General features: G+C 39.0%; 1 protein-coding gene and 1 long non-coding RNA gene across 6 annotated transcripts; one reads left to right on the plus strand and one right to left on the minus strand.

Moving 5' to 3' along the window:
• Positions 1 to 269: 269 nt before the first annotated feature.
• LOC108441823 lies at positions 270 to 2,900 on the minus strand. Of its 2 annotated transcripts, none has more exons than XR_005130844.1 (3): positions 2,821 to 2,900; positions 734 to 820; positions 270 to 643 (listed from the first exon to the last, which is right to left on the minus strand). It is a non-coding gene; the product is annotated as an uncharacterized LOC108441823 (long non-coding RNA). The 2 variants fall into 2 exon arrangements; XR_001858982.1 differs by lacking the exon at positions 2,821 to 2,900 and adding an exon at positions 1,782 to 1,850.
• On the plus strand, positions 2,084 to 20,826 carry LOC108441822 (zinc finger protein DPF3-like). Of its 4 annotated transcripts, none has more exons than XM_017721546.2 (11): positions 2,084 to 2,137; positions 9,949 to 10,109; positions 10,290 to 10,397; positions 11,776 to 11,885; positions 12,377 to 12,472; positions 13,714 to 13,777; positions 14,049 to 14,090; positions 14,341 to 14,484; positions 14,691 to 14,801; positions 15,826 to 16,743; positions 17,175 to 20,826. In XM_017721546.2, the coding sequence occupies exons 1-10, from the start codon at positions 2,106 to 2,108 to the stop codon at positions 15,984 to 15,986; spliced, it is 1,029 nt and encodes a 342-aa protein (XP_017577035.1). In that variant the 5' UTR covers positions 2,084 to 2,105; the 3' UTR covers positions 15,987 to 16,743; positions 17,175 to 20,826. The 4 variants fall into 4 exon arrangements, with proteins under 4 accessions (XP_017577035.1, XP_017577036.1, XP_037398134.1 ...); XM_017721547.2 differs by having other exon boundaries at positions 17,178 to 20,826; XM_037542237.1 differs by lacking the exon at positions 2,084 to 2,137 and adding an exon at positions 2,534 to 2,747.
• The last annotated feature ends 1,763 nt before the right edge of the window (positions 20,827 to 22,589 follow it).

Raw genomic sequence — 22,589 nt, forward strand, 5'->3', positions numbered from 1 at the left:
TGTATTCCATTACCTCCCAACCCTGTCTAGTCCTGTAATCTTCCTAGAAAAGTAGAGGCTGTTACTGCAGTAAGGGAGGAACAAAACCCCTATTAATACCTTTTAATTCTGAAGAAATGAAAGTAGGTGTCTACAAACCTTTGAGCGTATAGTGTAGTATAGGATGATTAATAATAATAATATGGTTTAGACTATACCCACTGATAGATGAATAATTTTACTGTAAAATTGCACTGTTAGGTGTACAAACTCACCTAAATTCTCCTGACTCAGAGCAAATGTATACTTTTTCCTTTATTCATTTCCAGTCATTTAAGTCAGTCATTCATCTACATGATGTTACTAATCTTCATCTCAATGCACTACCACTGCAAATCGCTCTTTTTTTTTTTTTTGTTCATATTTTTGACAAAGTGTCTTGAATATCAGTTACTGTGGCTTCCCTGTCAGTAGACCAGCCACAGACAAGTCATCAGATGGAGAGGCGGGAGGACTACTTTCTTCTCTGCTGTTCCAGACGATTCTCCCCAGTGCCTCCTCTCCTGAGACTTTTCTCACTGTTCTCCTGTCATCCATGTTTCCCCTGAGGGTAGAATGCATCATGCAGCTCTGCACAGTCACTGCAACTCTGTCACTTTTTTATCTAGGATAAATTCAAATGAACACATTTTCATATGTGTATTTAAAATATTACAAGCCAAAAAAAGCTAATCATCCAGCATTAGTGTCTGACCTCACTAATGTTCAGAATGGAATCAGATCCTCACAGCAATGTCCCAACATCCAATGTAAAGCCTCCCCAAAAGAGTAAAGGATATTACTAAAGCAAAGGAAGACAAACGCCACATTAATAGCCTTGATTTTACAAGAAATATTGGAGGGGCACGTGTCTACAAACGTTTGGGCATAGTATATGATTGTATGTTTAGACTAATACCTGTCAGAAGAATCACAAAAGTGCAAATAATATTACCTGCGTCAGGCCAAATGTAACACTTTTCTATTTTTGAATTTCAAATTATGTTAATGAAGCAAATTAATTCACTTTTGTAGTTTGGCTTAATAAATACTTAATGAGTGAGTGATCCTAGTCTTCCTTTAGTCCTGGTATTTTCTTGTGACATATAGTACACAATAAGTATTCGTACACAAATATTCCATTGATAAAAGTCTGAACGATAGCCTTCATTTAAAGGGGAACTACACACACTTTTCCAAACATCTCTATAATTCAACAGTGAGAGTGTAAACAATAATTCAGAGTCATTTTTCAAGTGAAACGTGCTATTCTACAGAAACTTACCAAATTGTTCACAGTAGTGATGGTAAAGAATCCAATGTCCAAAGCATTTAATGACTTTAGAAGCTACTCGTTACCTGAAGTGAATGAATACACTTGTTTTTAGGTTTCGCACCATTATCAAAATGACTTCTTTTAGATAGTGAATAAAATGGCTATATTAGCAGAGCAGACATTGTGACCCCTAATTATCACCACCGCTGTAATGAAATCTGAGTCTGCCGGTTTCTCTGCAGTGAACCATTTCACATGAAACCGCTCCGAAGGACTTTGTTTACATCTTAACTATTGAACTGCATTTTTTTCTTTCCTTATTCCTTTCTTTTTTTAATCAGTGTCATCTTCCTACAGGTTTAGTTGGCCTGAAATATGCACAGGATCCCCTTTAGCAGCCTAGCAGCTGGAAAAGGGGAGCAGATCTGGTTTGAGTTGGGCAGCTGTGACTGAAAAACACTCCGCATCTCACTTCCACAGTACTTACACAGCTAGCCGACAGACAGTATCTGGAGGACGTATTCTGCGGATATGTTGTCTGAACAGCTATTTCTAGAGACAAAGCGTTAAAAGCGCAGTTCAGTAAATTGCTGCACAAAAGAGCTTCCCTTTAAAAACGCCTCTCAGAAACGGCGCTTTGTGGCTGACAGTTCACTCCGAAGGGCACGCCCCGCTTACAAATGCCGCTCGTGGATTGGTTGGGATTTCTCCAGCCGATTTCTGATTGGCTGTGGGCCTCGAGGTCCCCCCTCCCCCCCTCCCCACCGCTGCGAGAGTTTCCAACGCTGCTATTCCGTTACAGTGTGGCAAAATGGCGGCTGTCATTCAGAATCCACTAAACGCGTAAGTAATTAAGAAATTATTTACTGGAGCAGAGTCTCCAGACCTCAGCACGGCTCCGTGCAGCACTGAACGCTTGTCGCCGTTCGCTTTCAACACTGCAGCTGCGCTCTGTGCAGTTTTCCTAAATTGGGCTCTTTATCGCTGCTGGACGAGTCGGTGTGTCTGGTGGCTGTTTAGCAGCGGCGATCAGCTTTTTAATAAACACGGGACTCGCAAAACGAAAGCGTTCAGCAGTTTAACCCAACGTTGTGGCTGTTAACACGGTAGAATCGGGTCGGCGGCTTCGTCTCCGAGGAATGACATTATCAGAGAGTGGTTCTGGGACTTGATGGAAGTATTGGCACCCCCGGTGATCCATCCATAAACGGCTGCCGTGAGGAATTTGGCTTTACGTGTATTTAGGGTGTAAAGAGGCGCTGGGATGATGTGCGTTTTGCCTTTTTCCCCTTCAGAATGAAGTTCTTAGCCAGCTAGCGAACAAACACCGCTAACTAGCTAACCTGCCTAACCTAGCTAGCTCGCTAGCTTACAGTCGACGTTGTGTTTATGTCTTATGAGTCCATAAAGAGCAGGAGGTTGTTGAAGCCTTGGTAATGTCCACAGTTTGGAGGTAATAATCTCTCTTTCCTGGTATTTACATTCTGATAGTTGCCCAAATTGCATGGCAGGCATTAATCAAATACCTGAATGCAGAATACCGACGAGGTCCTTTAGCTTGTAGTTTGAGCCTGCCTCTTAGTCGGAGAGTCTCGCTCGGTCTGTTTTACCCATGGAAGACAAAAAGACTGACATGTTTGTGCTGTGGGTCCCCACTGATGTGATCATTGAACTGCTGTGAAGAGATTATTGGCACAGACAGGCCAGGACTAACCTTTAGCTTTAGAGGAGCGGTAGATTATCGTGAGCCGTGGCCGTCATTGGACGGCTGTATACAGGTGCAGAGAGCAGGCAGGAGGTCCATCTGTTAAAAATCACAATTAACCATAATACACATCCTAAACCACTTCCCTTCCTCCTCAAATAAACAAGACCAGTGCCCAGATTCATTTGGTGTGTTCCCCGAAGTGAAGGCAGGGTCTTCTCCGAATTGAATAGCCTTCACACAGAGATGGGAAAGGCTCAGTCTCCTCTGTTGTTTTGGCATCTTTAACACAACATGGACCGATGTGGAAATTCTAGGTTAGTAGCAGTGATTCATACTTTCTTGTTCCTATTGATGATAACGCAGGTGAGCATATTTTACAGTGCATATCATGTTTATTGACATGTTTATTTTTGAGATAAAGTACCTTAAATATCTTCACTGTATAAGAAACGGTGTGAAATATGTGGTTTTGCTATTAGTGAAATAGATTTCTGCGCAACCACAGGGAAGGTCTGCTCATGAAAACGAACTGATTAGTGCATCTGTGTTTGGGGGCCTAAGATTGAGTCAGATTGAGACTGAGTCTGGTTTCATTTTGTTGGTTTAGAGCACTATATATATCTGCTAACACCAGCGTGATGCATAGTGTGATGCATTTAAGACTGTCAGTACCACCTAATATGGTCATCCACTGTGTCCAGGTAGTTGTGTGCATTTGTGTACTTGCATGCATGTTTCCATTTCATAAACATTTGATGGCGCTGTCCAAAACTCAGGCCCCGTCTTTCGGAGGAAGTACAACCTGGGTGACATTATCATATAAACAGGACGGTTCAGACTCTTTACCTGGCAAGCCAGAATGAGGCAAAGTAACACTCCAGCCGTGCTCCAGAGGGAGTTTCTCATTCCTGCTATTGTTACAAACAGCATTAGAAGTGAGTAAATATTTGCACTTCTGCCCTTTATGTTCAGTGTAGTTACAACATTTGCATAGGAGTTTTTGGACAAGGAGAAAGTTATATGAGTAAAAGGTTGGTTGATGTAAAGAGCTAGGCTTTAGTGGTGTTGTTATAGGGGGCTGAATGTTTTTTTTCCTGCTTCCTGTTCCTGTTGTGCTGACTGTTTTTGAAATCGTCTTCATGTTAAGGAATCATATTTTATAGTATGATTTCTGAAGTGGAATCCACTTTTAAAATCTCAGTGCGAAATTCCAGGGTTAGTTGCTTGTCAAGGTGTACACCAAGTTTGGTGCCTCTAGCATACATGAAAGTCTTCCACGCATAAGTCCATAATTCTTCTTAAACGTGTAGACATTTGGAATTTAGCCAGCATTCCCCAGGCACTCTGTAGCTGGACAGAACGAGAGCTGTGAAGCTATGGCCACGTGACCTTAGGATAGGGAAGTAAACGGCTCTTGTAGTAAAAAGATAAGGGGAAACAGACGGAAAGGAAAGATGTGCAGTTTGAAGCCTGCAAGCTCTAGAATAGTGTAAGAGAGTATTTTCGCATTGGAAGGAATTTCTTTCATATTGTCAGAAGTAGCAGTGGATTCTAGATAGACGGGTGGACTTTACGGGGGCACTTTACTTCATTGCTCATTTGCAAAGTTCACAGAAATTAGAAATGTGCAAAAACATGCATCAAAAATCTTTGTACTGTACAAATTTGCAAATGAGCAATAAAATAGGGCTGTGCCAGTCCAATTCAGTGGATGAGGACCAGAGCAGATCCTGGTGTATTTTACTGGATCAGGTATCGACTATGTTAAACACAACCTACTTATGGCCCTTTGTTTTTATTTTGCGTTCTATTCATGGCAGTATTGCAGCGGTGCCAAAAATGGACATTGTCCACAATTTTCAGCAGTGAGGCACGTTTTCAGGTTTTAACCAAGTGGTCTAAATGTCTGTAGAAGCAAACGTAGGGGCCATGCCTTTATTTAAAACTAAAATGAACAGTAACAGCTCATTTAAGAGCCCAAGAGAAAGAATCAAACTGTTGCGTGTTAGAGCAATGTGAAATTTTATGAGATGGCATATTAACTGCATTACTGTCAAAATGGGTCTTGCCATAGTTCATAAAGTCTGATATGGGAGTTTATACCATTGACTTTACTGCAGAATTTTAAAGTGATTAGTAGCCAAAGTATCTGGGGTGAGTTACACACACTAAAAAGTTAATATAAAAATACAAATTAGACCCAAAAAAAAAATCAGTTCAGAAAGTCACACTATACACAGTGTTAATCGGCACGGTAGTATGTCCTATCTAAATCGAGGGGCTGTATTACCTGAATATTATGAAACTAAAAATTTTGCATTGATATTGGCTGATACTTAAATTTAAAGTAGTCAGTTTGGATTGGCCGAGGTAAAACAAACACTGCATCAGGACATCCCTGCTCCCTAATTGCAAAAGAGACTATCAATGTTCAGGCACGCTGAACATTGGCTAAAAAAAAAGTTCAAGCTGACGTCACCTCTGGTGTAAGATGTCAGAGTTTGCTGCTTTAGCTTCTTGCGCTATGATCCAGTGGTCACACTATTGATCAGGCTGTTTAATCCAGATTTCAACAGCAATCATGAAGAAAGGCTATAAATTGTAGTAGCCCTTTTCTAATTTGTAAGAGTGGGAGTAACTTTCAAAATGACAGTCAGCTGGAGGGAGAAACAAGTGAGGAGTGGGCAGTAGGAAAGACGGGCACTAGCAAAGCAACATGTTTCAGACCGATGATTAAGGCAGTCTTCAGGTCTTTGTTCACGCAGGCTTCAGCATCAGCTGTACCCTAACTGTCACACATTTTCATGCTTATCTCCCTTCATGCTGGCCCCAGCTAGAAAGCACTTTACCAGTGGCCTCTAGCATTCAAAGCTTTGTTTTCTGCTTTATCTCCCAGCCTCGCTCACGCAACCGTCACAGAAAAAGCAGTGCTGCCTGATCTTTCCTTGCACAGTGTGTGCCTCAGAAAGTCTGATCTTGCAGTGGGCATATCCAGTTGCACTTAAGTTCAGTGTTTATTACCGATTTAAGAGACACACAACATATTTAAATTTGTAGTACATATGGTGTAATGGGTGATCATGAGGATTTGTTTGCTGTCTATTTTGGTATGAGTGGGGGATGGAGTTAACACTATCAGATTGAAGCCTTAACACCCTGACACACTGGGTTTGGCTGAGTCATATCACAATAATTGGTTGCAGAGCTACCGAGGTTGCACTGTGGTCTGCATGGCTTAATGGTGAATAGCAAGCTTTAACTGTTTAAACTTTCTAATCTCCTCAGAGTTTGCACTATTCTTCCACATTGTTTACTCTTTTTTTCTTTTTCGCTTTGCACTTCTTTCTGAGTTCTTTGGTGTTCACATTTGGAGACGTTTTATGCGTTATCCCTCAGCTTGCATTTCTGCAGCTAAACTGACTTCCTGTTAAAACGCCAGAATGCACCTGCACAGTCTCAAGAGATAGGCCTACAGTCTGAGTCTCACCGCCCAGACTGTGAATTCACTGGTGGGAGATACGCCAGCATTGATACGGAAAGTGTCAGTTTCCCATGTGATTAAACTGTACTTTCGTTGTCTGTTCAGTGCTTTCAAATTCTTATTGACGCACTCTGTATCCTGACCCCTTTTCTCATAATTGGATAGTTAGTCTGGTTCTAGGAATAGTTAAAAAAAAAGGTATAAACATGTTATAGAATGGTTGTTCAGGGAAATCATTATTTGCTGGGTCTTTGTGGTTCCGTGGCTGGAAACGGATGGTCCGAAGGGGTGTGTGCGAGCATATAGGTGTGCACCTCCAAACATGCAAAATAAATTTATGTAACTCCAGCATGGAGAGATTGGACTCTGACATGTGACGCAGTAGACAGTTGACAAGAGTGCTCTGCTAGTGGAGGCCCCAGATAATCAGCAGATTCATTCAGTTTGCCTCTCTCACTCATGCAGCCTGTCTATCTTGGTGCACTTCTAGGAGGCAGCATATTAACCCTAGCAGCTGTCACACAGCTTCTTCAAGAAACAATTTTAAGTCACTGAGAGATCTTTCAGACATTAAAGTGACCTGGCTCTTGAAAGAAGGGTCAGTAGAAAAGATTAATGGACAGTGTCTGCCCTTCAGCTGGCCAAGTTTCTATTATTAAAGAGGTTTCTCTTGGCTTGTGCAGGTATTCTGGAGGCTGACAGCAGTGCACAGAGTAGTGTTTCCTCTCTTTGAATTTTACAGTTTTCCTTCTATAAGCCTGTCTGCCATGTATTTTATGTTGGTGGTCTTCATTTGTTAATATTTTTGCTAGAGTTTTGCATGTCAAAATAATCTTATGGTTTGCTAATTTAAAGGCAAAATGGTGCGGCTGTGAAACTGATGCCACCAGTTAGTGAAACTTGGGAGTTTGGATTTAGAGAAACTGTGGAAATGTGTAGAAGTACTTGTTCTATATATTTTTAAAATTAAATTCCTAAGCTTTGCTGAGCACATTTCCAGTCATTATATTGAACGTAATACAGTTTAAATGCTAACAATAGTACTGGAGGCTCTGTCCACAAATACCTGGATTTTTTTTTTGCATCCACATGAAAATGAAGCTTTGTAAAAACACTTTCCAATGTGGAGATTTTTGGAACCTGCATGCACCTGCATTGGCATTTTTGTGTGGATGAGCAAAACACTGACCTTGTGCCATTAACATGTTTGTGCCGGTTATTGTTTTTATTTATTGAACCCACAGATCTCTGTCTGACATATGACTGATGACAGTGGGATTGTGGAAGCATCTGTGCGCAGTTATTTATTTATTTTGAATGGGGTAAATTTGATTGGAAAAATGAAAAAAATCCATGTTGGTGCAGTTTTCAAAGTAGTTAAATTACAAACCATAAACGGTGACTATGCTAAATTAGACATTTATATCAGATAATTTGTGGGACAAAACTTGTGGGAGTGCAGTGGTTGACCGATATGAGTTTTTCAATGGCCGCTATATATAGAGAGAGCAGAGTGGCCTATAGCTGATATATAATGCAGGCGGATCAGTGATGTATACGGATTTTCAACAGGCCAATTTTAAAATGCTAAAGAAAGTATATCTATTGCAATTGTTAAAACACTGAGAATGTTGTGAACCCATAAATTCATATAAAAATTTTAGATTAAGTTATTTTAATGTTTTTTCATGTAGATGAAGTAGCTGTGGCCTTAAATGTGATGCGACTATGATTCATCTTAAAATGAATTCATTTCCTTGACGCACTTTTCTTACACAAACTTTTTTTACAAGTTGTATAAAGTTATATCAAGTGTTTAGAAACAAAGGGTTTGCGTTACTTTTGAGTTTTATGAATAATGATCTCATATTTTGTTCTGTAATGTCAATCACCTTTTTAAATGAATTAACAGACTTATTTTTCCTGCAAATTGCATAAAACTTATAAAACTTTTTTTTTCATTTTAAAAGCCATTAACACAAACATACTGTGTTAGCAGTTAACATTTCAGGAACAGAAATTAGATATTTTATTTTAAATGTAATACAGTTATTGCTATGTGTCACAAAGTATGATGGAGTCACTCCAAATGACATGAAGATCTCATATCATGAAGCATCTATTTTAAAAGATGAATAAATGGTAAATTCCATACAAAATCCAGATTCAAACCAGTTTTATCATAATTTCAAAGATGTTAAATGTTTCATAACCATTTTTCACTAAAGATCCTATTACAAATAATTGTAAGTGCAGCAGATTCACGGCTTTGTTTAGAACTCGTTTCGATCAGGACCAAATATTATATATTGTTTATCATCATGTAATCATACCTTATAACAAGCAGTTTCAACTGAAGCACACACTTGTGGCCTTGTCAAGCATTAGTATTGTGCTCCACACTGAGTCATACCAAAGACATGGATTGCTACTCACTTGTAGAGGACGTTAATTAATAATGTGAAATTTTGCATGTAAAGTATGGGCCTATTCGCCACAGAAGTCGGTGAGGCAAAATTTTTCACTGTGGCAAATTTTGTTCAGATGAATGGATTTTGCTTTCAAAAATTGGTTGGTGAGCACAAGTCTGATTAATCCTTCAGGCTTTCTTTCACTTTTTAAACTAGTTTTCTGGCAGAAGTCAGTAGTGTAACTTGTTGCCGTCTCATCTTCAGCTTTGTTCTGTAGATTTTGAATGTCCAAAGTTTTCTTTCTTTCTTTTACACTGGGGCTATAAAGCTAATATATTACAAGTCCGTGTCACCAAAAAATATTTTAGGTCATATACACTTCCATTACGTTTTAGCTACATCAGCCTCGTTGCTCCAGGGCGAAAGATTTTATTGTAGTTTCAGCAAGAAGTGTCCAATCCTGATTCCACTTTTTGGATTAATTGCTCAGTCTGCAAATGACTCAAACATGCACAGAGACAGGGAAAATAAATGAAGAGGTGAGAGAAAATTATCTGAATAAAAACAGGCAGGGAATAGGCATGGGAGTGTTGTGTGTGTTTTTTTTTTTTTTTAATAAATTGATGTCCAGACTCCTGTTGTTTTTGTTAAAGTAATATTAAATCATGTATGTGAACCATTGTCAGCTTGGTGCTAACATACCATATTCCCATGGAGGTACTAGCAGATATTAGTATTAATGTATGATGGTACTTGGCTAAACAAAGTTGAAACACATTTTTATTTCCAGATTTGTGTGATCTTACTGTGATGTTAATTTGATACTTTGAAAGGAAGCATTACATGCTAGACCTATGATATTTAATATTATACACACAATACAGTTCAGGTTATAATGAAAAAACTAATGAGGATGTAATTTAAATATCACAGTATTTCATATATGGTTTAAACAAAGTTAAAATTAATTATTTAAAATAAAACCATATTACTCAAATTCATCAAAGGCAACTTTCAAAAGACAAACCCAGGTGTGTTCAATGTCATTCGTTAGGTTGGGTGACCAGTTCTACAGAGAGGCCATTGAGCACTGTCGCAGCTATAATGCTCGACTGTGTGCTGAGCGCAGTGTCCGCTTACCGTTCCTCGACTCACAAACTGGTGTTGCCCAGAACAACTGCTACATCTGGATGGAGCGTCACCATCGTGGACCAGGTGAGTACCAATAACAGTATAAGATTATTGTCCACCACATTCAGGTTTTTATGTTGACGTTGTCTTGTGGAATATTTGCGCAGAACCTGAATGCTAATCTCCTCACTAATCATGCTGGATGTTGTTAATGTTTTACTGTTGGACATCAAGCAATTTGAAATTATTTCTTGATTGCCTCAGGTTTGGCAGCAGGCCAGATGTACACATACCCAGCCCGCTGCTGGAGAAAGAAGAGGAGATTGCACACTTCCATGGATTCAAGCCTTCATCTTTATGGTCTACATATAGGTAAAAGCTTGCTGCCATCACACTAGTCCTACCTTGTGATTACAATTGTTCCGTCTTCAGTGTGTTAAATCAAGCTTTTTGTACAGGTTCAAAGCTTCAGTTAACAGTTGGACACTTATAGTGCTGGGACTATTTGATAAATATCACTATTTTTGTTATTTTATAGCCTTGTATTTTGGTGGAAAGAGGGGGTTGCGAAACCTTGCAAAGTCATGACCACTAAACTAAAACTGAGAAAGAAAACTTTGTATTGTGGCAGCTAGCACCCCTGTGTGACACTCATTCACAGCTTTGCTTACAATACAACTTGCTGCTGTGTGTGTGTGCGTCAGTTAAGAAACTGCAGGACTTCAGTTTCAGGTAGAAGACTGGTACAGATCATGTGTATTATTGCAAAAAAACAGCTGCCTATTGTTTCCACTGTCATCATTAAATGGTCCCAATTTTAGATGTTTGAAAATTCTTGTGTTTCAGTGTAATTGTGTAACTGAGAATCATTTGATTGATTTCTAAATTGTCCAAGATGGTGCTATCTGAAGTACTGTTGGGCAGTATACCAGTTTATCTGGTGTACCAGTTAAACTCTTTTTCAAGGCGTGCAGTGTACATTAGCTTGTTTGTTGAGTCACTGAAAGTCAGAGATGTTTTAGTCATGTTTCGAGTAGAAATAAAAACGCAGCAGTCTGTTGATCACCACCATCTGTGTAGTCAGTTACAGTCTTAAGTAGTCCAGTTCGTTTTCAAAGACATGAGTGAGTAAAATGAAAGGTCTGGCCAGTCTCTTTAGCCTTGCTCCACCTGCGGGCTATCTTATTCGGTCAGCTGCATCAAATGATCGAGGGTAGAAGGCCCTGGTCCTTGGCTAACAGTAGCTGGTTTTATAAGTGTGAATGACTTTGATGACATAGATACATAAGAGAAACTGCTACGTGATTACGAATACAGTTAGAAAGCAATATTGACTTAGAGTTATCTATATATTGTTCACTTGTTGTTGTTTTGCACAATAAAAAAAGTTTAGATTTACTTCAGTTGTTGAATAAGTGTCTTGAAATTGATGGGATGTCCTAGAATAATAAATCACATATCTAAATTGGTTTTTATTTAAAAATACATTCATGTACACCATGATATGAATACTGTGATTATATATATATACCAAAATTGTCACAAATTTTGATTATACCGCAAAAATTTGTAGTCATACCACCCACTACTTGCAGGAAGTTATTGACACTTAATGCTGTTTGCTGTAAAAGGAAGCTCTATGACTTCAGACGTGTGAGTTTACAGTTTTACCCTTTGTCATGAATGTCATGAGTGAGACTGTGTTCTGGCAACAATTTTGTCTCCGTTAATCCTGGTGGGGATTTGACAGGTAAGGAGGCCTTGCCTACACCGAGTACTACGCTGGAGGCTTTGCTGAGAGGAGATGGCCTGGACAAGAGGAACAGCTCGAGAGATGAAGAGAGCCTACTGGAGATTCAGGTAGGGAGCTGCTCCCACAAGCAGTAAGTAGAAACCTAGAAGAGCATGGACTAAATTCTGTTAAGTGGGACACAAGCTTTTAGTTGACTTCAGCTGTGATTGTTTTAACTGTTTTAAACTGTTGCCCACTGTATCTTACCATGTGTGGGATGTGAAACAAAGGTTAGGCAAGGTGGTCCGTCGTTGTTATACTGTTGAGTCCATACTGTATTCATGTGGAGAAAAATTGCACAACTCTCATCCAAACTGAGCTGATTAGCCTCCCACCTAGACCGCTTTGGTTTTTAAATGCTATGAGTGTAATGTGGGGGGAAAATACTTTTATTGTTGTCTGTTGAATTGGGCAAATGAACAGAAATACATGGGATCTCAGGGGGACAAAAAAAATCCCATATTTGTTTATGGAAAAATGCCCCTGTCTTTTGATACCACTCTCAGGCTTTTACTCCTTCTCTTTCTCACTCTGTCCCTCACCTCATTATCGATTACAGAGAGTTTTGGAGGCTGATGCCAATGAAGATGGTTACCATGACGATGAGGACTTCGAAGTGGACATACCAAAAAGAAAACATCGGGGCAAAGGCAGAGTGAGTGACTCGTCTCTCTTACATTCATTAAGTCAAAAGTCATTAGGTGTGTACCATATAGTAATACTTAACTATTGATGTTTTGTGAGTTGTAATTAAAAAAGGGCTGTACCAAAAAAAAAAAAAAAAAAAGGTTTTTTGCTTTTTAAGTTTTTGGATTTATTTGCCAAAGAATGATCATTATTAGATTAGTATCAACATACTTTGTTAGCACCTTTTTACCCATTGTTCTTCAATGGTCAGGACCACCACAGAGCATGTATTATTTGAGCGGTCAGTCATTCTCAGCACTGGTGATTTTAAGCACCTCAGTGTCATTGTTGCACTGAGAATAGTCCACCAACCAACAATATCCTGTGGGTAGCACCCTATGACCACTGATGGGGAACGGGACATGACTAAAGCAAACTGTGCAGCAACAGATGAGTTGCTGACTTTACATCTACAAGCTGGACAAACAAGGAATGCCTAATAGAGTAAACAGTGAGGGGACAACTCCCGCAACAATGCTGTGTCTGATCTACTCATACAAGCGCACCACGCACTAACACACGACCACCACATCAGTGTTACTGCAGTGCTGAGAAAGATCCACCACCCAAATAATATCTGCACTGTGGTGGTCCTGTGGAGGTCCTGACCACTGAAGAAAAGGGTAAAAGGGGACTACCAAAGTATGCAGAGGAACAGATGGACTACAGTCTGTAATTGTAGAACTACAAAGTGCACCTTTATAACCTGATAAAATGAACAGAGTGTAGATACAAAGAGGCGTACTGAATGAAGTGGCCCGTCAGGGTGTCTGTGTGTCTGTGTCTGTGTCTGTGTGTGTGTGTGTGTGTGTGTGTGTGTGTGTGTGTGTGTGTGTGTGTGTATGTGCACTGTGCCAGAGCTAATAATGCATTTTATGAAGAGAAAAGGCATGATGTCAAAAGATTTGTGGTCTCTTCTTTTACAGGTTGCAATTGAGTACTTGTTTGTGTCTTAAATCAAAAAACTTTTTGGACAAACTGCACTTACCTTTTTAGTGGGTTTTGCTAAGCACAGAAAGACTCAGTGAATCACAGAATCTAAAAAATATATAACTGCATTGTGGTCTGAAGTAATCCCTTTCAGGGGACTTATTCTGTGATGACTGTTTTAGAGATGTGAACAGTTGAACTGTATTGTAGTGTAGTGTTGTATAATATTGCAGTATTATTTATATTGATTGAATATCTCTTACTCCTCTGTCTTTGCAGGGTCGAGGTTCAGGACGTCGGAGGGCAGACTTGGATGACCAGGACAAGCCATATGTCTATGAAAGTAAGTAAAAAGTTCTGAGGAAAGTGAAAACATTTGCTCACTGAGAAATATATTGGGACCTGATGCCTCACAGCTTACCAAAATGTTGAAGGAGCCAAGTCACTGTCCGTAACATAGTGGATGTTTTAGAAAAAAGGAATCAGATGGGCTTAAGCCCAAGCTAAGAAGAACCTTTAACATGAGGAATATCTATTTTAATTGTACTGTTTCTTGTCATGTTTGTTCAAATGTTGTTGTTTTATATATTGATCTTGTGTCGTCTTTGTTCCAGGCAGATATAAACAAAAGCATAACTCAAAAGCTGGAGCCTCAGGTATGTGGATTTTTTTCAGTCTGGAAAGGTGGATTCAAAGAAAGGATTAGAAAGTATTAAAATGGCTTTCATCTGCCTGCCCCAATAAGTGTGCAAGGTGTTCTCGTATTATATTTTTATAAACAGCGTTTCACACATTAGTCCACACAAGAATCATTGCAGATATCAGAAAATAGTGCACAGGTTTTGCATGCAGTAAGAACTTGAGATGGTGTACTCTAGCTGATAAATTCTTTCTGCTTTGTTTTAGTATGTGGCAAGCGCTATAGGAATCGCACTGGCTTAAGCTACCATTATGGTCACACCCATATTGCTGAAAAGGAAGAGCCCCAGGCCAGGGACTCTGAGCCTTCACAGTCTCCACCTATCAACCACCGTCCCCACAGTCGCAAACGTAATCTCTCAGAATGAGTCTTCTTTCCTGAACAAATATAAATGTCACCGTTAGATGGCAAAGAAATGAACTGGCGCTAGCTGACGTATTGCTCAGCTTTGTAAATTGTAGTTGTGGCTTATGAACTGTTTCATTGTAATAATGGCATCTGGTAAACTGAATATCTATCATGTCTTCTTTCTAATTGTTCCATTCCACTCTCTTAGATCAAAAGAGTCTAGATTCAGATCACACACGCAACAGCTTCTGTGATGTTTGTCAAGTAAATCCAGGCTCCAAACTGAAAGAAGGCAAGTGCCTCAAGTGTGGGCAGTCAGGTATGTGTGTTTTTTAATAATGCCAGCATGCAGTTCTGTTTCTGCCTCTCTGACCAAGGGTATCATATTTCGAGTGCCAATCTAAGCATTAATGTTTAGATATGGTATTCAAAGTTGGCTCCATTCCATCTGTCGCAAGTAACACTGTCATTTAGATGCAACATGTCCAGGTTTCATGAAAACATTACTTGTAGCATTCTAACTTTTCAGACTAAGATTAATCCCTGTAATGTAAAATGACCTCAAATTTCTATGCCATTTCTTCTTAGAGGTTTATTGCAGTGAACTACAGCCATTTTGGCTTACTCTGCCTTCTCAGTTTCTACTGTCACTGTTTTCAGCATTCAAGTCAATGCTTAATAGATCTTACCGCTTTATCTACTCTTCATCCTTTGTTATTGCTGAGGAATTTTGTGTACTTACTGAAACAGTCGTAATATGTGGCAATGCTGAGGGAGAGGGGGAAAGTCAGATTTTTTTACAGTGTGTGAGCATTTCATGAAAGAATGACCAAAAAGGTCAATTAATATATATTATATGTCAGAAACTATAATAGACAGTCTTATGCAAAGGTTTGGGTGCCTCTATCAAATGACATGTTTTGTAGATTTAAGTGAAAATAAGTTAACACCTCTAATCATTTGCACATGTTAATGAAACATTTAACTTGACGTGTTAAAAATTTGCATATGACCGTATGCTTAGTTAGACATTTGCATGTATATGTAACAGATTTTCCTATATATTGCATCTGTGCTCAGTGTCTTCATATGGAATAAAAATAATAATTGGATTGTGTTTAATTATATTTTAAAAAAACCTGGTATTCAGCTGTGATAACATTTAAAGTGCATCATTACATATGATTATTATAGTTATCACTGAAAGCAGCAAGAACATTTAAATCTTGCCAGAAATTTTGCGACTGTAAAATATTCACTTTATTGTAAAAATATATTACAATGTTGCAAAGACACAGTATTGTAAAAAATAGTATCCAACATTGTATGGTATATTTTGGTAGGTGGGCTTGATGAGGGAAAAGATCAGAAGACTTTTGCTGGAGCCGAGGAGTTGTTCGGTACAACCTCAGAGAGCGACACTTCTACATTTCATGGCTTTGAGGAGGATGAGTTGGAAGAGCCTCTGTCCAATGGCAGCGGAGCCTCCCCAAAATGCAGATAGAAAATAACTTGGGGGGGTCTTTTTAAACTCTTATTTAAAAAACAGCGCATCACCCCTGCAAAAATTCTGCTGCTTGTTTTTACTTTTTAAAGTTTTGTTCGTTTGTTTGTTTTTCCCTTTATTGGAAAGCACAAGTCATTATATCAAAAAAGAAGGTATATGAAAGCGTTAACTTTCTTGGACAGCTTACACCATTTTAATAAGTTATGAATCTGTTATTGTTGTTATTACTATTATTATTATTATTATTATTATTGTCATTATTATTATCATCATTATTTAAACATTGATAGCAAATAGGAACAGACTTTTTTTTTTTTTTCTTAGGAAACCTTTCATTTATTTTTTTCCCTTGAAGGGAAATGATCGTACATTACAAACGCTGGAACAGATGGATATGACTTTATTTCTGAAATAATTTTCAAGGAAACTGAACTCAAGTTAAAACTAAACAGTACAAAAGTAACATTAAAGCATAACTTGAATACATCAAGAAGTAAAAATCAATGAAGATCTGAAGTCAAAATATGTTTGGTAGCGTTTTATGTCACTGGAATTGCCAAGGAATGCAAGCGAAGAACTTTTGAATATGTCAACTCAGAGCTTTGTCATGTGGATTATGACTGCGCCAAAATGGAGTTGGGATAAAGTTTAAGGAGATGAGTAGCAGATGTACTGTCTATCATCCTGCCCAGATAAGAAGTTGTTAAGATGGTATAAATCAACTGTAGAAGTTTGCGACACCAGAGACATGAAGGTAAGAGTCACTGTCCTCAATATATCCTACTTTATCACTGGCTTGTCCTTATTTGTAAGACTGGTTTGTTTAACAGTACCAATGTGCTTAGATGTTTCTTTTTTATATAGTATTTATGCAGAAGTCATAGGCTGTCCTTCCTTGATCTAATTTCTAATTAAAAATTTCTAAATCTAATTAAACTATTCATTTTTTAACATGAGGAAAAAAACAGAAAATATATATTTAACTGAAAAAAATACACAGAAGCCTCAGCAAGCATTCTCTTCAGGAGACCTGCTTTCAGTTTTTCAAAAATCATGCTTCCAACACAAAGACAAAAACAAAGAAAAAGAAAACAAAAAGAAGGGAAAAAATCTATTGCAACTATTTGCAGGCTCTTCTGCCAACTCTGTTACATTGCTAATGGTGCTTCATTGTTCTCCCCACAGCAGAGGTTGCTGCAGTGAGGGGAGCAGGAGAGCTGTGCTGCTACTGGAAACTAGAACGTGGTTCATAAATCAGAATTCACCTCTCCAGTCTTCTGAATGTCAGACCCAGTGAAGCTGAAGAACCCTTAATTCAGCCAGATGAACACCAGACTCTGTTTCAGACTCTAGGACAAGTATTGATTCTCCACCCCCCCCCAACTGCTACTGCTCCCCTGCTGGTGGTCTACAGCCTGAATCCAAGACTGTGATAAAGTGATTATAGAGCCATATGGAACCCTTTCATCCCTGTCCTGGAGAAACGTCTCAATACCTGTTGTAGCTTTATGGTGTCGGCCACTGTTGGTAGGGTTGAACCATCACTTTAAGGGTAAAACACAGACTTTATAGAATCTGAATGAAACTGAATATAAAGACAATGTACAATGTCGATGAAATATAAACGTGGAGGTGTGATCCACCGTCTGTGTGATCCTGTGTTCACACATTTTAGGAGAAATGAGCTGCTGCTACCACTAGTGGATACGCAAAGTCCTCTAGCTTTTGCAAGTGAAAGCGCAAAGCCATCCAGCCAATAGGATAGCTGTTTTAAAGTTGACCCCCCCCCCCCCCCAATGTTTTGTCCTGCCCCTGTTTTCTAATTGGTTGGATGATGTGGCGCTTCAGGAGTGTTCTCTTTTTTCTGTGATTTCATGGCTGGTACCCCTCTCCAGTCGCTGCCCCGTGCTAAGCAGCTTTTTACGGTAATTTTTCAAAATGTGCCATGATGATCAGTGGGGCATAGCACTTTGAGAAGTCCAGTGACAGAAGTTTTTCTGCAGTTGTCTGAACTTGAGAGGCATAGTGGTAATCTTTTATTTAACTTTGTTTCCATGGCCTTGCTGCACTAAATTTATTTTCTAATGTGTTCTTATAATCTAAATTGACACAGCAGATGGCATCGCGATCACTGTGTTCAACCCAGTCTCTCAGGGGAAGCCGATCCTGACAGCCATATCTAAAAACACGCCGCTCTAAAAATCTTCTAAATGTTGACAGCGTAGATCCTCTGCCAGTGGCAGTTTTGATAGCTGCATTAGGAAAATCTTTTGTTTCTGCTGATTTACAATTCTACTTTCTTTGTGTACAATATTCACTTCAGGCTCTGCGAGTTTCCCTCTATTTTTGAACCTCAATACCTACTCAGGCTTTTTCTTTGAAAAACAGAACTGTTTCTGCCATGTAGTTGGCTGCTTCAGGCAGTTCATGAACACATTTATAGTGAGCTCCTCAGTCCGGCCTAATGCATTTAGAACAGAATTAATAAAAGATAATTGCACACTGCTGAGGTATAGCATCGTAGCAAGAAGGTGCTGCTTTACGTACAGGGTGTGTTACTACAGTACGTGGCCCAGCAAAACCTCTCTAAATACAATTTCAGCTATTTCACAGTAGGGATGTGCATTCCGATTTATTTTGATATTGGTGTATCTGCTAGAGTTGACGGATGAATTTGTTTTACCATGGCGAAGAGGAAAACAGTACCTCAGCTGAAATCCAAAATTAACAGTGGGCTGGCACTGGAGGCTTACTCTTGTAGGTGATAGCACTGGTGTTGAGCAGCTAAAATATCAGTAGCACAAAAACTTAACAGCACACAGACAAATAGGTTTGGAAAACGTTTTTTTATTCAGAAAATCTGAGAGAAGTCATTAGCTTTGCATGTTGGACGTGTATTGGACACTGCTCTTCAGATGTAGCTACAGCTAACTGGTACAACTGGACGCTGATGAGGACTCATCGTCTTACAAGAGATATTTTCTCCTCAGTGGACAATGTGCCCAAATGTTAGTTTACCAAAGAAAAGTATTTCCACTTTTTCTGTTCTGGACTTAACTAACATCAGCTACAGTAACTAGCCTAGCTAGAGATAGAGCTGCGCTGCTCAAAACAAGAACATTGTACAGTCCTGTGAAAACATGAAAGCAGGGTATTACTGAACTGTTGATGCGTATATATTCTCCTTCGTACAATGAAACGGAACAAGTACCCAAATAGGCATTTCACTGTTCAAGTACTGCCATCCTGAACAAACAGTTGAGCGTACTCGAGTGTCCGTGCACATCCCTACTTCATAGCACAACCCACCTACAAAAACTGTCAGATCTATAATAATTCTGATGGCTAAAGATAATTTTAATTAAAAAAATGTATTTATTGGTGAAATTGTATGAATTTTCTTCTAGATAAAAGACCAAACTTGCTTTTTTTTGGGTAGTGTACTCTGTAGATTTGAACAGAGCAAAATGTGAGACTTTTACCATAAAAGTAACTTTGAATTTTGACCTAAGGCCAGTGCTTATTTGGATACCCTTGCACAGCTCAATCACCCTGATCAAGTTTGTAGACAGGTCAGCATGGTTGCCGGTCCTTGTGGAACACTGGTCACCGAGTTGTACACCATCTCGTGTTATCCACAGTTACTTGAGGCCTAATTTTACAGGGATGCTCTAAGCAGCATCTTTTTACACTAGAGAACTTAATGTATGGTGAAGGTGCTGACACAGGACTAGAGCCTGAGGTGTTAGGATAGACTGTTTTCCCATTTCAAAAGAGAAAAAAACAGCAGAGATAAGCAGATAGCTGGTTTTCTAGATGCGGGTTTGTGCGTTTTCTTTAAATTGGGTTTGGTTTTGTTGCTACACCCGGTGTGATTACACTTGTGCACATGACTTCAGAGTCTCTGGCTCTACGGGACAAAGAGGTTGAACATCGAGACCAAAAAAGACTAAGTGCCATCCTTTACTTTTCATTTTTCTAAAATGTGAACTCCGTTCTCAAACTGAGGTTTTGGACAGAAGAAAATCAGCTGGTTTTATATGCTAGAGTACAGTAGTATATGCAGTAAGTGATGCAGGATTACAAGCTGTGATATACATTTTAATTGCCTTTGTCCATTCTTTTTTTTTTTTTTTTTTTCTGGCTTCATCTACTGTATGTGTAGTTAGCTTATGATGCCCTATAATGTTAATGATGTTTTTACACCTGCAAATATAATGATTACTAGTTAATATAATGGTACATAATGAACAATGGGTACTGTATATGACTGCATACGACTGGCAAGCAAACTTGCGCTTTCTTCATCAGGACACAAATACATGCACATACAATAACTGACTCGCTTTCAGAATATCCCCTCAGGGACCATATCCACACACAAAACTAAGCATATGTACGTTCATGTCGACTTTCTGGAATAAGAAACATGCTTCTTGTGAGTCTGGCTTCTTCACTGGAATCTGTGGAAACTCATCATGGATTCTATTGACTTTTAGAGAATGGTGTGCATTTGCTGATGAGTTCTTCCGATCAATGGATCTTGTGCACTTTTTGAACAACTATTGCTCCTCCTGAGGGGTTATGATCATGAAGATGAACTTTAAGTGATCATGTCTACTAATACTTATGAAGTAGCCTCTATACCTCAGAAAAGTTAACGACAGCAATAGGCCCATGTTTTTGTGCATTCCTGGGGTTGGAACAAGAGCCAATATGAGGTGAAGGAGTGACTGATTATTTTGTCAGCATCTGTAAATATTGTAATCCAAATGAAGTCTTTGTTAGTGGTTATTTTTATTGTGACAAAAGGAATTAAAGAATGAGACACCAGTGAGCTTTTGTTGTGTGGATGTACTACCCTGCGTCTTTAGAGGCTGACTCTGTGATGCCAAAGAAATGTGCACCGAGTCATTTTAACCCTCCACAAACTGATCTGACTTGTATGGCTTGAATGCCTGAAATGGAATGATTATGACTCTTTTGCTGTTATATTTAACAAAAACACTGTTAACTTACTTTTATGAGGTCCTCCCATGCCATGATTAAAATGAAATTCTGTCTTGCTTGGAAACACCATGGTCAGACCCTTAAGGGGGTATTCTAAAGGAAAGCTTTTGGTGAAAATCATAACCTAGCGAATAATAAATTAATGTCTAGCATTAGTTGAGTTTTCTTCACAATAAAATATGGGAATACTGTCTGCTGGTGTCCCAGAAGAGCCCTTTTAACAGAGCTAGCCTCCTAACTAGCTAGCCAGAGTAGGACTAGCTCAGCACAGTTTGTAGCTCTTCTAGTAGCTGGTCTGTTGGCAACAGAGGACTCCATAAAAACTGTACCAGTATAATTTTACAGTCAAACCTAGATGGGGAAAATGTTTCAAAGCTCATATGATGCATTTTGATGCTAACTGTAACTGACATTAGCATAGTTGCTAGTACACATGGAGTGAAACAGAATGGACAATTAAATAAAATACAGCAGAAAGCCATTTATTACTTAACTATTTTTGTGTTTAGTGTTGCTCGTATTAAAATGTAGCTGGTGCAGAAAAATCACTAAAAATGCAAAAATGCTTTCTTTTAATGGTCTAGAACAGCGTTTCCCAACCCTGGTCCTGGAGATCCCCTGCTACGCAAACTGTAGTGTCTTCCATGCTGTCAAGCGGGGCAGCTAGTATACAGAGGATAGAGGGGCTAAGCCCTCCCTCTCATTCAAAGAAAAAAGACAACAAAGTAAGGTTTCTTTTTTTGGTAATAGCAAAATCCAAAAATCCTTATAAAATAAGACTGGGCAAAGATGGCGCTGATTTGCTACCAGCTTAAGCTGTAGATTCACTCAGCAAATCTTTGATTCTGTGTCAAATGGTTGTGACGTACTAGCCGGAGGCCCCATAGAGTCATTAGTCATTAGTCACACTAACCCTAACCCTAATCCTATCAGTCAGATACAGACACATTGAGAGTATGTCATTACATGGCCTGTGTCATGCAGAAACATTTTAATTTGCTTCATAAGAAGCCTGAGTTTATCCAGTTTACACCATTGCAAAAATGATCATTTCCAAAAGGTACTCTAGTGGTTTTGCAGTGTTATGTTAGAGTCAAACTAACAGGGCTGCCATAGCAGCAGGACACAGATATCTGAAGCTTATAACATAGTCATTTAAAGCTTATAAGTGTTTGTAACAGACATTCAGGTAAGATATATTTATCTTTTGTTTAGTTCTGCTTTACAGAATCCTAGTTATTTTAAACTTTAGTCTTTTTCTGCTCATGTTATAGCTGGTAAAGTTCAATGCATCTGTGAAATACAGTGTGAATGTGTGTAAGTTTGCTATTGCAGTGGGTTCTCTTCCACATCAATATTTAAACATTTAAGTGCAACCAGCAGTTAGTGAGACGGCTGTTTGATTGTTTTAGTGCTGTAGCAGGAACGAGGCTCCTGATTGAGTGCTTTTTTCATCAGTATTATGACCAGCTGTCACTCCCAACATCCAACATACCTGATCCAACTAGTCAGCTCACTAACAAAGTGGGTGCGTTAAAGTGCAGGGAGCTTTCATGACCAGGGTTGACTTTCATTGTACTAAATCATAAC

The sequence above is a fragment of the Pygocentrus nattereri genome, chromosome 10, assembly GCF_015220715.1.
Source record: "Pygocentrus nattereri isolate fPygNat1 chromosome 10, fPygNat1.pri, whole genome shotgun sequence".
NCBI classification, from domain to species: Eukaryota; Metazoa; Chordata; class Actinopteri; order Characiformes; family Serrasalmidae; genus Pygocentrus; species Pygocentrus nattereri.

Excerpts from the sequence above, each read along its gene's own strand:
- LOC108441822 (XM_017721546.2), top strand. The coding sequence starts at position 2,106 with ATGGCGGCTGTCATTCAGAATCCACTAAACGC. Across the intron at positions 2,138-9,948 it reads ATTCAGAATCCACTAAACGC|GTTGGGTGACCAGTTCTACA; the intron begins GTAAGTAATTAA and ends GTCATTCGTTAG. Across the intron at positions 10,110-10,289 it reads GCGTCACCATCGTGGACCAG|GTTTGGCAGCAGGCCAGATG; the intron begins GTGAGTACCAAT and ends TGATTGCCTCAG.